General features: G+C 34.0%; 1 protein-coding gene across 1 annotated transcript in view; it reads right to left on the reverse strand.

Annotated features, from left to right (window-relative positions):
- LOC114121549 (probable G-protein coupled receptor Mth-like 1) overlaps positions 1 to 12358 on the reverse strand; it is a 35221-nt gene extending 22863 nt beyond the window's left edge. The window contains exon 1 of the mRNA XM_050204714.1: positions 10750 to 12358. Within this exon, the coding sequence (XP_050060671.1) occupies positions 10750 to 11767 (1018 nt within the window). The 5' untranslated portion in view covers positions 11768 to 12358. The remainder of the gene's footprint in view (positions 1 to 10749) is intronic.
- Positions 12359 to 16093: the final 3735 nt, after the last annotated feature.

Consider the following 16093-nt stretch of genomic DNA (forward strand, 5'->3'; position numbering starts at 1 on the left):
AAATTAAAATATTGTTTTTGAAACAAAAAAACTATGACAGCTAATATATTATTTATTAAAAATCTAAAATACCTATAATTATTATAACTAATTGTGAATGTGTTTTGGCAATCAATTATCATGTCTTGCCTATCATACGATTCAATAAATGGATTATTTTTCTAGACCAAATAGATATTTAGTCCCCGGTATGTAAATCAAGTAAATAATAATATCAAAAATATTAATTATTTACTAAAATATCAATGGTGATGACATAATAATCTTGGAGCTATTTTTACACGAGTATCTCATCATTAAAATTGATCATATACAATAAAAAACATATTATCATAATATTGTTTATGAGTATTCTATAATTAATATTGTACAGATAACATTATTTTAACTTATGTCCATGTTTATAAGTAATTGTTATATACAGGGCTTGTCGTACGTGAGTATATTGAATTAAGATTTTATTAAATAAAAACTAAAATATACGATAAAGTTTTGAGTTTAGAGCAGTGACCGTTCTTTCGTTATATTAAAAAATAAAAACGATTTACTTCGTAGTAAATTATAACACGTACCTATCTCTTCAGGTTTTATCGCAATTTCTAGAAAACCATTCGTTATCATTTGCGGAATACAGAGCATCAGATGATAACCGGGAAAATCGCATTTTCTCCGTAAAATCATCGCATAGTACCTGTTGCAGGTAAATGTACTTGTATTGCACTTCCGCAGATAAAACAAATGAGTTTTACAATATAATATAGTATGACGGTCGGTTGCATAATTTAATAATACATAATAATATAGGTAATAATGGTGTTATCTGAACATGTGCTAAGTATAGATTTGATTAGCATAACAAATGGACCTTATATTCTACATTTAATATATGCCTAATAAGTAAAAGTACACCTACATAATACGAATCGTCTAGATGTATTATGACAATTATTTTTTTTTTCTATTAACGGCGACTATTGTACATACGCGTATCAATATAAAATATGAGCACACACACATACACATACTCGCACGTATATCGTATAATATACGTCATATAGGAACCGAACGGATGGCGGCGGTGGGGCCTCCCGGAACGCAGCGGGTGAAAGTGCGCGTTCGGTCAGATTATTATTTATTAGACGTGTATGTTGGCTGGGTATTATTATACACCTATGTGGCTATGGTATAATATGTGCCTATTCCTAAATAGTATACCTATATATTTTATTATTGTGGTGCGATGTGCGGACGGCGAGCGGGGAAAAGAGAAGAGACTATAAACACGGAGAGAGAGTCAGCCGTCGCGTCTGGTCGGCGTGTAATATATAATAATATAATATATACACGTAGACAAATCGATTATAAAACCTTACGAAAACACACGACTCATTGATAAAAATGAAGGAAAAAAAAATACAAGAAAATAATTGTATAAACACCGGTGAAAAAATTACCGTCTATTGCGTAAGTTATAAGCAGGCAAGTATATACTATACATATTATACATAAAAAAAATGGCTTTGAATCGATCAGTGCCGTGTTTAGTGTGTTTACGCTAACTAAACCTCCGCTGCAAACAACTGCAATGTAACGCAACGAATAACGTAACACGACGTACCTACATGGCTAATAATAACAATATATATATAATACACACCTATATGGAAGGTACTTTGCGGATTTCCGGACAGGATCTGTTTTCTCTGACGAACGATCGCACCATCGTAAACACGGATATATCGGAATGTCGAATACAATATGACTTATGATACCGTACCATACGCACGCGTCGATACAAATATATTATAATACTCTGCGGCCGTTAAGTCCAAAAACCAGACTTTGACGTCACGTTGTACTTTTATGTATAGGTACAATAATAATATAAACGTGACATTTGTCAATTTATTATGAGTCAGGGGGGTTTTTTACTCCAAGTGACCCAACAAACATTTCCGTGTGAATTTTTTCATCTCGTATAGTGTACACGTTATATTTTATATAATACCTAATATATTATATTATTATCTCGACTAATATTATTCACCGCTACGGTATACGGACGTACGCCCCACAAAACCATGGGACATACTTGTATTATTACATGTTTCTATTGTTGTTTGTCAAAAGTTATCGAATTTTATGTATACAATATACCTATGAGTATGAGATATGTTATACTTATTGTTTTGGTCGAGTTTTACATACCTACACACGGGATAAGAACGTAAATTGTTTACTATGACCGATTTGGCTAATGTCATTTTAAAAATACTATAATAAAACGATAATTTCTGATGATGGTTTACACTGTTTTATGCTCTTATACATTTCTAAAAATATCTAGTGTTAATTTATTAATATTTTAATTTAAAAAAAAATGTAAATGCTTCAATACCGCGGATTTTCATAATATTATTAAAACGATTTCAGCGCAACATTTGTTTTTTTCTCCCAGATCCAATTAGAACACATATAGATGGAACGTATTCGTGTAAAATCGTTTTTTTATGATTTTTAAGAAATCTTAGAGTAAAATCACAAAAACTATAGAGATGTAGAATTTAATATACCTACATTTTATTATTATTTGACTTTATATCTAATATAAATTTAATACGAAAAAAAAGGGTTCAACTAACTGAGAAATTATTTTGAGACAAATATTTAGACAAATCGATACATCATACATTCAAAAATATGTTCGCTACATTTTTTTAGTTAAATATGTGAAGAATGAAGATAATATGCAAATAATTATGTGTATGTTGTTTGAAAAGTATATATTTAAAAATGAATATGTATAACAACGATGGAAATACTGCAAAACATTAAACCATGCGTTATTTATAATATATTGAGACGAAAATTGCATGAACAAGTTTTTACTTTTTTTAGTTAACACGTATATTATGATATTTATGTACAGCATATAGGCACTACATCGATAATATAAACAACGACTGGTGAGTAATGGAGTTAATTGCGCGTGAGAAATAGCAATAAAGTGAAATTTCTATCTACACTCTGATTGTTGTGCGATCGTTTATCATTGGAGATACGGTATAAGCAAATAGGTGACCAAATTTCTAAATTCCGGATACACGTTTGACGACATGCTTTAATATAATACAATAATGTTAGTCACCATAACGGTGCAACACACACAACGATTATACAATTATATTAAATTGGAACCTATCGGTTACCAATAATAACAGGGGTCCAACAGCGATGAATTAAAATATTAAAAAATCTTGTTCGGAAAAACGTCCGACCCATAGTGTGCGGTTGGCTTAAAAATGTCTTCGTTTTGGTGCGTTTATCATCGGTGTTCAGGTTTAGCGGTATATTATCGCATATTATACATATATTATTAGAGATAACAGAGCGAGTCCACGATAAATATTGAGCACACGCCGCGCAAACTGTATAAGTTATACGGCGTTATTTTGTCGAAGTGTGACGGAAGTCAGTTTTTCTTCCGTTTGATCTCGTCATTCTTGTATCATATAAGGTAGCTATTAGGTAGTTGAGTGGATCTGTTTTTTTATCTTTCTCGTCGTCCTTCATTTACCGTACTGTATGTATATATAAATATGTAATATTATATACGAGTAACCATACAAATATATAATATAAAATAACCGGTGGAAAATTAGCGAAACAAATTTGTTGAGTTGAAAGTGATGGTTGTACCTAAACGTATAAAATGAATACCAATACAGCTGCGATAGAAGTATATAGGAATAGCTCTGGTAGTAGCCGATACGAAATATTATTATTTATGGTCGCGGTCGGAGGGGCGATGATCGGAGTGCACAAGGTGTGAGGTGGCGGAATACACAACTCTACAGCGCATTCTTCGCCGAAGCAATAGGTACATTATTACAAGGCCGCCGTATAATTACCATATCATATCGAAGACCGACGACGACGACGACGACCGCGACATTGCGCGCTGGCAGATAGATCTTGTTCGGCGAATTTCCTCGTGCCCGATTCGCGTTTAATCGATTTTTTTGTTTAGCTGTTATTATTGTTTTGTTCTATACGATCGATTTGTAAACGAAATAGAGAGAGGAGATTATACGCGCTTCTCCCATCTATATAATAATGTTATGTAATTATTAGTTGGGTATAATAAATAAATGCGTAAATCGAAAGAACTATATTATACTGCGGGTGCGTATGCGATTAATAAATATATTTTAAAAATTGCCGAAGCGAGCTCCCCGGACTTAGACGCGAACCACGACGTCAAGACAGAGTTTTTTTTTTTTGTAGACGAGACGTCTCGTCCCGCCACCGAATCGTAGGTAATATAGGTACACAATAAATCCGTATCGTTATTGTGGCGGAAGAATAAACGTAGACAAGTCGTATTATTATTTTACGTGTATATTATACATATATAATACGAACAACACTGCCTACTAGAACACGATGGCCGCCGTGCAGAACGAATTTCGACTACCGTATCTCCCCAGCAGTACACATATTTATATTATATATAGACGACGTAAACTACATCTATTCTATAAATCGGCCTACGGCAACCAAGTATTATGATGACGACGACGGCAAAAGAGACCTTGGGAAACGAACGATATATAGAAATAAGAAATACTTCGGACGCCACTGGGCCGAAGGTTTTTCGGAACGTCGCAGGAAACACAGTGGCGTGCGCGCGTGCCGATGTGGTTCAGTATATTATATACAATAAAATATGTACCTATATAATATAAGTATGAACAAGACGACGAGGACAAATCGTGAAGCACGCAGCCGTAACGGAACCCGATAAAAAAGTCGTTTCGGATTATTATAATTGTTCCAAATCGATTATGTTTAAAAATTGTTTTTCTGTCCAACCTGCAAAATCGAGCGTCATATAATAATATTCGTATCGGTCGGTTTCCTGGGAACCTCCTCACTCTCCGATTTCTTTCGATTCTTGTACATTTTTACCACTACGTTGATCATAATATTATAATTTATAAATTCAATACAAATACTCTTATACTAGTGACAAACGATGACGAGGTCCTGTGCTAAATTCTGATTGTAAAAAGGAGGACCCTCTCATGCATTTGAAAGGTATATACATATAAAGAAACATTTAATTACAGTTTGAATGTAAAATTGTAAAATGCATCAAATACGCTGCACGGGTTTTGTAAGACATTGCATTAACGTACAGTAAATTCTATACCGCGAAACGTTATTGGCACTTAAAATAATTCATCATAACTTTTACACCGGATAAGTCGGGGCCTACTTCTTTTAAGAGTTTGCCGACATTACCATCGTTAACTCTTAAAAACTCTATGTACTGCCATAAATAGGTTCGCTCGTGTAGTTAACGATTCATGTATGTATATACCTATAGTTTATAATATATATATTATTATAATACACTGTATATTACACGGTTTTGTGAGTCTAACATTGTACGTTTACACCGCATACGCCTATGTATAAATTAGAGTTTTAATATACGCGAATATACGATACTTGTCGATAAGCAGTACTCACGCATTAATTTGTTGTTATTGTTATAAGTTTATAACGTACTATATTTCTATATTGTGCGAATATATTGTACGCATACTATGTGCTATAATCTTAAACAGTTTTGTTAACTATTAAAGATTACAGACGCTCCTTGCAGTGCACAATCTTACACTATACATGTGTAATATAAATTATACATGTATAATATTAATTATATTATGCACGCATACACAGTGCAGTCTGCAGCAAGTTAATGGTAGAGTACAATATTATTATACATTTGATATCTTCGTAACAACATTATTTATTATTTATTACAGGCGTGCCATGATTGTTCTATATATAACACATTATATTATGCGTATATTATTATCTTATAGCGTATTAAACGGCATTGAAAAAAATGAACGAGAATATTACTTTTACTCCGCAACATGCTTAACCGAAACACATAATAATATTACGATATATTAATTGAGTTTTGCTTTTTTTCAAATCGAATTTCTCTGTAACTCGACCAACTGCGCTGCTATTACGATTATGCAGTATATATTATAATATTATCCTCTTCCATCTATTTCGACGTTTACAATATGTTAAAATACCTACACGGGCACACCTATATGCATAATATGTATTCGTACAGGTAGTAGGTATACGCAACAAATATTGCCGTGAGCGTTTTACTCGTGAATGAATGGAGTTGTGCATACACTAGCATACTATATAAATACAATAATATTGAAATATTTTATTTATGTACGTTTAGCATTCTCAATCTAGTGTTTACGTTCAAAATGATTAAGTTAAATATTTGCCAACATTCAGTTTTCAATATACAAGTGTTATATTTGTACCTATCAGTTGTATACTTGTATAGGTATGTATATTATTTAAAGTATAAATATTATCACCAATACACGTAATATGTACATCTTTTACATGAAAAAGGTAGACTAATAATAAATTAGAATATTAAAAGTTGTGTAGGTACATGAATGGTATAAAGGTCAACATTTAAATTGATAGTCATTAAAATGCTCGTTTAAGTTTGCTACTGTATGGTAAACACAATCGCCAAGTATAGCAATTAAAACTATCAATAGGATCAGAGGGTAATTCGATTATTTTTGATAAACGTTATTGATTCTGCGAATTGAATACTAGTAATTTGCATTTATTTGCAACTTATAAATTACGTTAACTACAGATTAGTATTATAATAATGTACTTTAATTGAGTTACAATTTTTAATTTTATGAATAATAAAAAACTCATTGATCCGTCTTTTTTAGCATACGATTCGTTTTTTAGAAATAATTTCCCCATAAAACACCTATTGATAATACAGACACGCAGCAGTAATTTGTAACGAATAAATAATCAATGGCTAGTAAGTAGATAGTATGTGTATAAATGTATAATATATATTATGTATTACCATTCAAAATTTGAGTAGAGGTACTTAGAAAGATATATTGAATTGTTTAAATGTACTTATTAATTTATCAGTGTATTTATTATGTAAATTTGACTAGTTGTATTGTTTTATTTATCTAATTGAATACCTATTACTCGATTATTTACTTTTATACATTGGTATTATTTTTAACCTTTTCATTTTTTAAATTTGCAATTTAAGTTATTAAAATTTAAAATGCTAGATGATTTCAATATACCTAATATTGATTTATATGGATAGTATATTATTAAACTAACTACAATAATACTGTAACAAATAATGTTTATATATTATGTCCTCCAAATGAAAATTCAAAAATATCAAATTGACCCAAAATTTTATTTTTAGGTAGTAGGTACCCGTTGTTACTGATAGAGTGGTACATTATGACAGGTATACAAATACAATATTAATAATTTGTTATCGTTTTTATGTGAATTAGCACTTCTAATCAAGCATACGTTTCCAAAAAAGAAGATTGCAATATTATGTAACAACATAGATAGGTAATATATTATTAGATTATATTGACATGGGGCAACGATATTAGTAGAAAACTTGATTTTCTTGTTATCGACGATAAGAAAAAAAACGAATTTACACGAGACACATGTATTTCAAATCACAAAAAAATAAATAAATCTAATTTAAATTTTGACTATTCCTGAGAGCTGAAAAGCATATCGGAAGTACAACAATCGCAACTTCGATGATGAATGGATTCTGGCTATAAGCGAGTAACACAGTATAAACGCGAGATTATATTATTTTATACATTTACACACACACACAACACACCACAATATATACATTTTACTATTACAGGGAGCGTGGGCCTGTCAATGGTCTGTATACAAATTGTCGTCTCCGACAATTAATATATTTATAATGTGTGTAATTATGTTAACACAACATACAGGGTGTGTGTCTCACTATAAACCCTCTCGTCATGTTACATATTATTAATAATACACTTAGTCTTAGAACCAGTTCTATACAAAAACACGACCAAAACTTTAAAACCATGGTAGACGTGTATTTAATAAAGTACCTACTTCATTCGAATATTTTTAATGAAAATAAATAATTGTATTTTTTAAACATTTAAAAATAAATTAGCTTTGTGAATCTTATATCTCTAAGAAAAAATTGATATAATTTTAATTTTAATAATGAAAAAAGTCAATAATTATGTTACGAATTGTAATAATAATGAACGACGGATAACCGATACGGATTTTCGAAATAAATATATATCTTTGAAAACATCAATTGAGGAAAAATTTAAACCTTTGGTACGTCGACCTAAGGGACGAACCCTAAATGAGCTGTATCTAAAATAGACAATGGACTAAATAGATACCCTGTATGTATAATAATATAAATTACAGTATTGCCGGCCGCACAACCACGCATTAATATGTATATATAGATGTGTCGGACGAAAAGCAGAGCCCTTGGATCTTCTCCAATGTATCTAATATGTACGTGTATGTATGTATGTATGTATGAGACTAATGAACTGTTTAATACTACAGAACGAGGGCCGATGGGGTATTATATATAAATATGCAACGGGTTTAATATTTACTCGGAACAACAGAAAATTAAAAATAATAACTTTGTTGTACACGTACACGGACGTAGTCTTAACAGTTTTTATTTATACGCAACTCACCGCAATTTTCTGTTTCGTCTTCCCGTAATCGAATAACTAACGGATGAGCTCTGAAATTTCATCCAGGCCTTCATATTTTTTCACTCTATTTCTCGTTAGATATACCTATGTAGATTATAATATCGTGTTTTGCAAGGCTTCGCGGCGCAGACACGAGAAATATACACAAGTGTTACACTCTAGTTTCGACAAATTTTACGAGATATTCAACTAAATATATGCATAACACTTAATACGCGTGTGTATATGCAACGTAAAAGTGGAATCCGTCCTTTGTGGTTTACACGTCATTCGAGAAACGATGGGTACATAGGGGTACCGGTTAAAACGTTGGCCTAAACATAACGTGAAAATCACACCGAAACGCGTCACATGCCTGCAGACCCTCACCAAAGTATATAGTGCCCCTTCATTTAGGTAATTTATGACGTTAGGTCAGGTCAGTTAAATTATATGTCGATTATAAACTATTTATAATAATATACTGCGCTTTGGCTGTACGTCTATACTATAGACGCCTATACCACGACTATAATATAGCTACAAGTGTCATTCCTTTCAAAATATGGTTTCCCCCCTAAAACAATCGTATATATATATATAATATGACAATTTTCAGTTATTACGTACAATACGTCATTATTATCGTCTGCAGTCGGATAAAGTCTATATAGGTATTCATTTCCGTAACGAAACGACGAAATAATATATAATAACTGCAACGACGACGACTATAGCTGACGAGTGATGACAACAAAAACGAAGACTATATAGGCCGCGCCGGTGTGACTGGACCCGATGCAATCCACTGTATGACACGACTACGCTACGGCATGTAGGTACCTACCTGATCACATATAATAATATATGAGCACATGCATAGACCGTCACACGCAAAAAGAGCGGTCTCGTCGTCACACGCGTACGTGTACACAATGGCCAACGCGCAACCATCGCACATAACACAATAACGGGAACCTATTTTTTCTCTCTTCTTTTCATATTTTTTTTTTCCCGCGCCACTCGCGGTCCCCCTAATTCCGTCGACTCCACGCACCCATACACTATATTAATAATAATAATAATAGTATAATAATAAAAATAATATACGAGAGGGTGCCGAACGCTGCGCAACACCGTAGTCGCTATGATATTATATTATTATTATTATAACAATATAATAATATATGACGTATACGAACGCACAACGCAGTTATATAAAATGCACCCGAAAATCGTCGTCGTCGGATCTCGAAAAATTAACGGAAAACGCGAGTAATAATATTATTTCTCGTCGTTTTTGGAAACGTCGCGAACTATAGCAATCGAAACACAAAACGATAGGGCGGGCGGACCGGACGGACAAGAGAAATTAATAATAATGTGTACGTAATTAACGGCCGTAGCCGATAACGAGAGCATATTATATATACTTTGCGGTATAATTTATGTATTGTGTGCGGTGGCGGCGGTTATTAAAGACAAATAACAGAGAGAACACACACGCCGACACGTCGCCAATAAATAATGCGACCCGGTCGAGACGGTGGGTTTTTTTTTTTTCGAGTCTTGGGTCATTGTTATCCGGGGCAGGTGGGAGGATGATGGACACTGACGGGGCGAGTAATGAGTAATAGTGTTACAGAATAGGTATTACGTGTTGTTAATTTATGCGTATTAATAATTTACTACTGTGCTACATAGATTACGGCGCAAAAGATATTAACACTATTATCTACAAACATGTTATATATTATTATTTATACCGTTATTGTGGATTTTAAAGTAAATCACATATTATATTTAGGTAGGTACCTAAAGCAGTGCAGAATATAGAGTCAGACTTAAATATAACCGTAAGTTATTAGTGATGTAATACGATTGATCGACGAATCAATACGCGTATTGTATCGTCGTATAATATTATATAATATCATCTCGTAGTAACGACAGTGGCGACAAAATAACAAAAGGGGGGAAAAAAAATTCAAAATTTCGGGAGAAAGTACCTATATATCATAAACGACGAGGGTATTAATCGTCGATGGTATAAGTAAATAAGCTAAGATAATAATTGTTTTAGATCACTAACCTGTGAAGACGCACAGCGGTCCGCGCAAATTGTCGCCGGACAGTTGGACGAAGGCCAGGCACAGGTCGCCGACCAGCAGACAGCCGACGTGGTTGACTTGACACTTCCAGTGGAGCACGTGATAGGTGCTGGGCAGCATGCAGCTGGCCACCAGGGTGACGGCCAAGAAGAACACGGACAGCAACAGTCCCAGCGGGTACAGCGTGAACCGGATGTCCTCGCGGTAGCTCTTGGTCACGTGGTCGACGCCGTGCCGGGGCGCGCACGTGAAAACGGTCCACGTGCGCGGTTCCTGGGTGTCTTCCAGCACGCGTTCCAGACAGTATTCCCGGGGCTGGAGCGTGCCGCCGTCGGCGGTGCGCAGCTGTCCGCCGGCGGGCCACGCGCCGCTGACGGGCCAGTGCGACTCGTTGATGCGACCCGACAGTATGTACGCGTCGTCCTCGCACCGCGGAAATCCGGAAGTGATGTCTTCGGGCAGGTCGGCGGCGTCGTGCCGGCCGGAAAACTCGCAGCCGCCGTTCGCCTCGCTGTACACGGCCGACGGGCCGCAGCACTTTTTCGTCTTGTTCGGCTCCTCGGGCAGGCACAACAGCGCGCCGGCCCGGTCCAGGCAGTACAGGCCCGGGTCCACGGTCAGGCTCTTGGGCCAGTGTTGGGCCAACAGCGTGCCGTTCAGAAACGACACGAACCGCGGCGCGTCTTGGGGCGCCGAGGCGGGCAGGAACGCGGCGGGCCGGCAAGGCGGCCGTTCGTGCACCAGGTTCCAGTAGGCGGGCGGCGGTTCGTTGGGGTTCAAGAACTGGTTGCTGGTCTCGTCGAAGATGACGGGCACGAAGTCCGGCGGTAGGGACGAGGGGAGCAGGGCGCAGGGACCGTGCACGTCGGTCGGGTCGAGCATCTCGCCGCGACCGCAGCACCGGAACACGGTAACGTTGTTGTCGGCTACCGCGGTAAGCAGCGTCAGTAGCAACGGCACGGCGGCCGCCGCAAAGTGGCGCGAACGCCCGCGTGTCATCTCGCACACACGCTCGGCGACTACGACTACGACGACGTTAACGAGCGTACAGGTATAAGACTAGCGTTTCCCGTCAGACGACGACCGACGGCGACCAAACGTACATAATAGCAATAAATTTAAAAAAAAAAGAGAAAACGACGACGGAAGCGATCGCGTAACGTATGTGTAATTTTTTTTAGTTTAGTTTGCGTTTGCAATTATTAGAAAAACGTGAAAAAATAAAATTCGCGGAAACGCACGTCGCGAGTTGTTATTGTAATATTATCTTGTTGCGCGGGTATCGCGGACGCGAACTGAACACGACACGTCGGCACGGAACGAACCTACGCGGACGACGACCAAAACGAGACTGGTCGCCGCGACTGTCGTACCACCGGTGCTTTCCACACGACGCTCTCACCTCCCCCCCACCACCGACGAAAACGAGAACCCGCATAGTCGGCGCGCGCGAGTCTCCGACGACGACGACGCCGCCGCCGCGGGTTCCTCGTCCCGACTCGTCTGGCGAAATGTCGTCGACGGCTCTGCCGCCCGAATCGTTGGTTGCTCGTCCGTCGTGCAGCTGCTGCTGTTACCCCGTCGGCCGCGGACGTAAAAGTGATACTATTTTACCTGTTCGTAGCAGCGATGCGATAACAATAATAATGTTTACCGATAAAATAATATTATAATATTTTACCATTGGTTCTTATATTATACATTAATACGACTTCTTCTGTACACTCCGATTATACATTTTTGTTTACGAAAGACAAAATAATAATAATAATAATAAATCGTTTTACCTACATGTTATAGTATTATGTATATAATATAGATAAATGAATACCTACTTTATCGTTTTTCCTTTTCGACCAATAAAAGATGTAGACTTCTTCTGCTCACTGTTAATAATATACTTAAACAAATAAAAAGTATAAACGAATACGTTTTGGTCGGAATGCGTCTTGTGATAACAGTAGCATACCTATATGCCGCCTATATATATTATTTTCTCTTCTTCTTCTTCTTCTTCTTATTATTATTATTATTATATTCCGACGATAATAACTCCGTGTGTGTAAATTTTACATTAATTTTACACAAAAAACGATCGATTTAATGATCGCAAATCGATGGTCAAAACCACATTGCAAATGCACAAGTTAGGAATTTTTTTCAATAAATCACTCAAAACATTGATTTTATACGTGTACGCTACGCTCAATCGACATTACGCAAATACGCGTTTATTAAACTTAATGTTTTTTATTTTGGAACGATTTTCAAGTCTTAAATCACGACCAGTCGATGTGGCCATTGGCCACGAAAAATGAAAAATAAATTTTGTGATAGAAAACAAATTATGGTAATAATTTAAGCATTTTACTACTCGTACCTAAATCATTTTTCAATTCGTCCATAGTATTTTATATTTTCACGTTTAATATCAATAAATTACTTATAAATTCGCATAGAACCAATTTATTAATATGATAATATTAATTCGATTTTAAATATTTGTATTTATTACCGACCACATGGTTTTTACTTATTATCAATGTAATCGACAAGCTTCCAAACTACCACGCATTAAAAGTTCAGAAAAAGCAATTTCAAGCGATCTTGAACATTACGCATCCCTAATTATAAATCTATAAATACCATTACAATTTTCATAGTATGTAATTGTAATAAACTATTTCAAGTTTATAATTTAAATACTTATGCATTTATGCGTATCTATATCGACATTTAATGAATAATCGAATTAATGTTTTTAAATAACTGCAATAATCTATAATTGGACATAAAATAATTAAGTTATTATTGAAACATGCTATAATGTTTATGCGAATTTCATATTCATTAATTCATAATTTAATTATTAAGCTAATTTTATCATATTATAAATTATTAGGTTTTACGCTATACTCTACTGCTATTAGATTAATCACTTTCTTAGAGTAGTTGAATAATAGCTAGTAGGTACGTAGATTTAATTGTATTTATTATCATTTATCATTAATATTTGTTTTTATATTATTTTAACATTTTATCTTTTTTTAAAGATTGAATAAAAGATTTAGTATTAATATATTTTATAGATACGATAGTAAGATTTTTTAATTCATTAGATTTCAAAAGTACCTATGTACCTATGTTGTACTAAAATCAAATCAACAATACTCTAACATTTAGATATCTAAATCTAAACGTTAAAATAATTTGAATAATTTTTCGAATTCTTATTTTTAATTGTGAACTAATTACATTACAAATACACTTTTAAACACAAATTAATGACACGGCAAAGATATATAATATGTTTTTGCATTTCATATTGGAGATAGGTATTATTATAAAAATGAGTATTAAGTTTGTTAATTATTGTTATAGTATCAAAATAAATATTTTACACATCATTTTCCTAAAAATAAAAAATAAAATCAAAACTGGGAACAAAGTTATATATTTATTTTAATTGTACAGCCTTATTTAGTTATAATGTCTATAACTATAATATTTTCGAACCCTTGAAATGTAGTTATAAAAATTCAAATTGATCTTCATCATAATGAAATTTGAAAAATATGTCTATGGATATGTGTATATGATAGTCGATTACTCGATTATAATGGTCTCATCGACCGACCGCATTATAAAGCTATACATTACAATATAACATTGTTATTTATGTTATTGTACATACTTTATAGTATACATATATAATACAATATTATACTAAATTCTATGTCATCATAGTGTAATGTATTCAGCTTCCAGATATTTTGTATGCCAAAGTGATGGGCCAATCTCAGCTGAGGTTTAATGGAATTTTATTAGAATTAGATATCTATATAAACAAAAACACATAATTAAACATCGAGCGTAAAGAATATCGATAAAAAACCCATAATCATTTTACAAGACTGTCGTACACTCGTACGTGACGGCAATTAAAGTTTAAACATTAATAGAAATATACCATAGAGTGGTATGTATAGTGTTATTATTAACGTAAACGGCTCGTATAATACGCATAAAGCGTACTTGGACAGCTGGAAAAAAATCGTGACACTAAAATTATATACCGATTGACATGTTCGCCCATAAATACCTATAGGTATTATTACCTATACATATATAGATAAATATTAAATATATCTAATGTATATAATACTATTATACGGTTGAACATTTTAGTAAATACAATAATAGTCGTACACTATGCGTACTCGACAAAATTATTTTTGTGCTGATGCACCATGTGCACTATACCTATTTGCCACAGCCCACAAATAGTAGTCATTTTACATATTTATTAGGAACGCAAACTGCGTTACACAGTGTAATATTCATAGTAGTGTTTAAACTTCCGGAATAACGTCGAGAAAATTATAGATTACCTATGTGTTTTATTTTTTTACTAATAAACGTTGGTCGACAATTTTTTCGTCTGTACGACTGTACGGGTTATTGTCCAGTCACTATCTGAATTAATAAAATAAATGTCATTTAAACGGTGTACCTATTATAATCATACGCAACATTGGAATTTCAATATTAGGGGGTTTAGTCCCACGTACAATATGTATAAACATAAAAATAGCACATTAATGCAAAATATTAACTATATGCTGAAAATTAGTTTCTTTTTTTTTTTGATATTAGGGAGGATAAATATACAAGATATAATACTATATAGATGTTTAATGATCAGTAAAGTATAGAAAAAATAAATTATTTAACTTATATATATATTTGATTTAAAGGTTTAGTCCGTACATAATACTTTTTATGTATATATTTATGGAAGTCAGAAATTTAATTTAGAATATATAATACTCATACATAAGAACGTTGAACACTGCACAAAGATTTAAGACACTATTTATCATTAAATGTATTCGTGTAAATATACTCAAAACTCACTTAAATGTTTTCTAAATGGTCATTGTCCTCGGTACGCACTTGTGTAGTGCCTACCTACATATCTTTCTCTTTCGAAAATACTCACTGAAGACAATAATGATGATTTCTACATGTAAAACGTTTATTACCATTGTTAAATGTATTCGTACAAGAGTACATAAATTACAAGATGTTGGACACAGAAAATGACGATTAATGATTTACAAAATACAAATTTACAATAGTAATTTACTGTCAATATAAAGATGGTATGCTATTTGCCATTTGGTAAATATATATAAATGTATAGAGTGATTATTTATCTGCAAACTCGAGTCTCAGTAAAATCTACTATTTTGTATTACTTTGGCGGAACACGCACATCATTATTATATTCGTTTCAAAATGAATTAACAAAATGCGTTAAAC

Source organism: Aphis gossypii, chromosome 3, assembly GCF_020184175.1.
Source record: "Aphis gossypii isolate Hap1 chromosome 3, ASM2018417v2, whole genome shotgun sequence".
Classification (NCBI taxonomy): domain Eukaryota; kingdom Metazoa; phylum Arthropoda; class Insecta; order Hemiptera; family Aphididae; genus Aphis; species Aphis gossypii.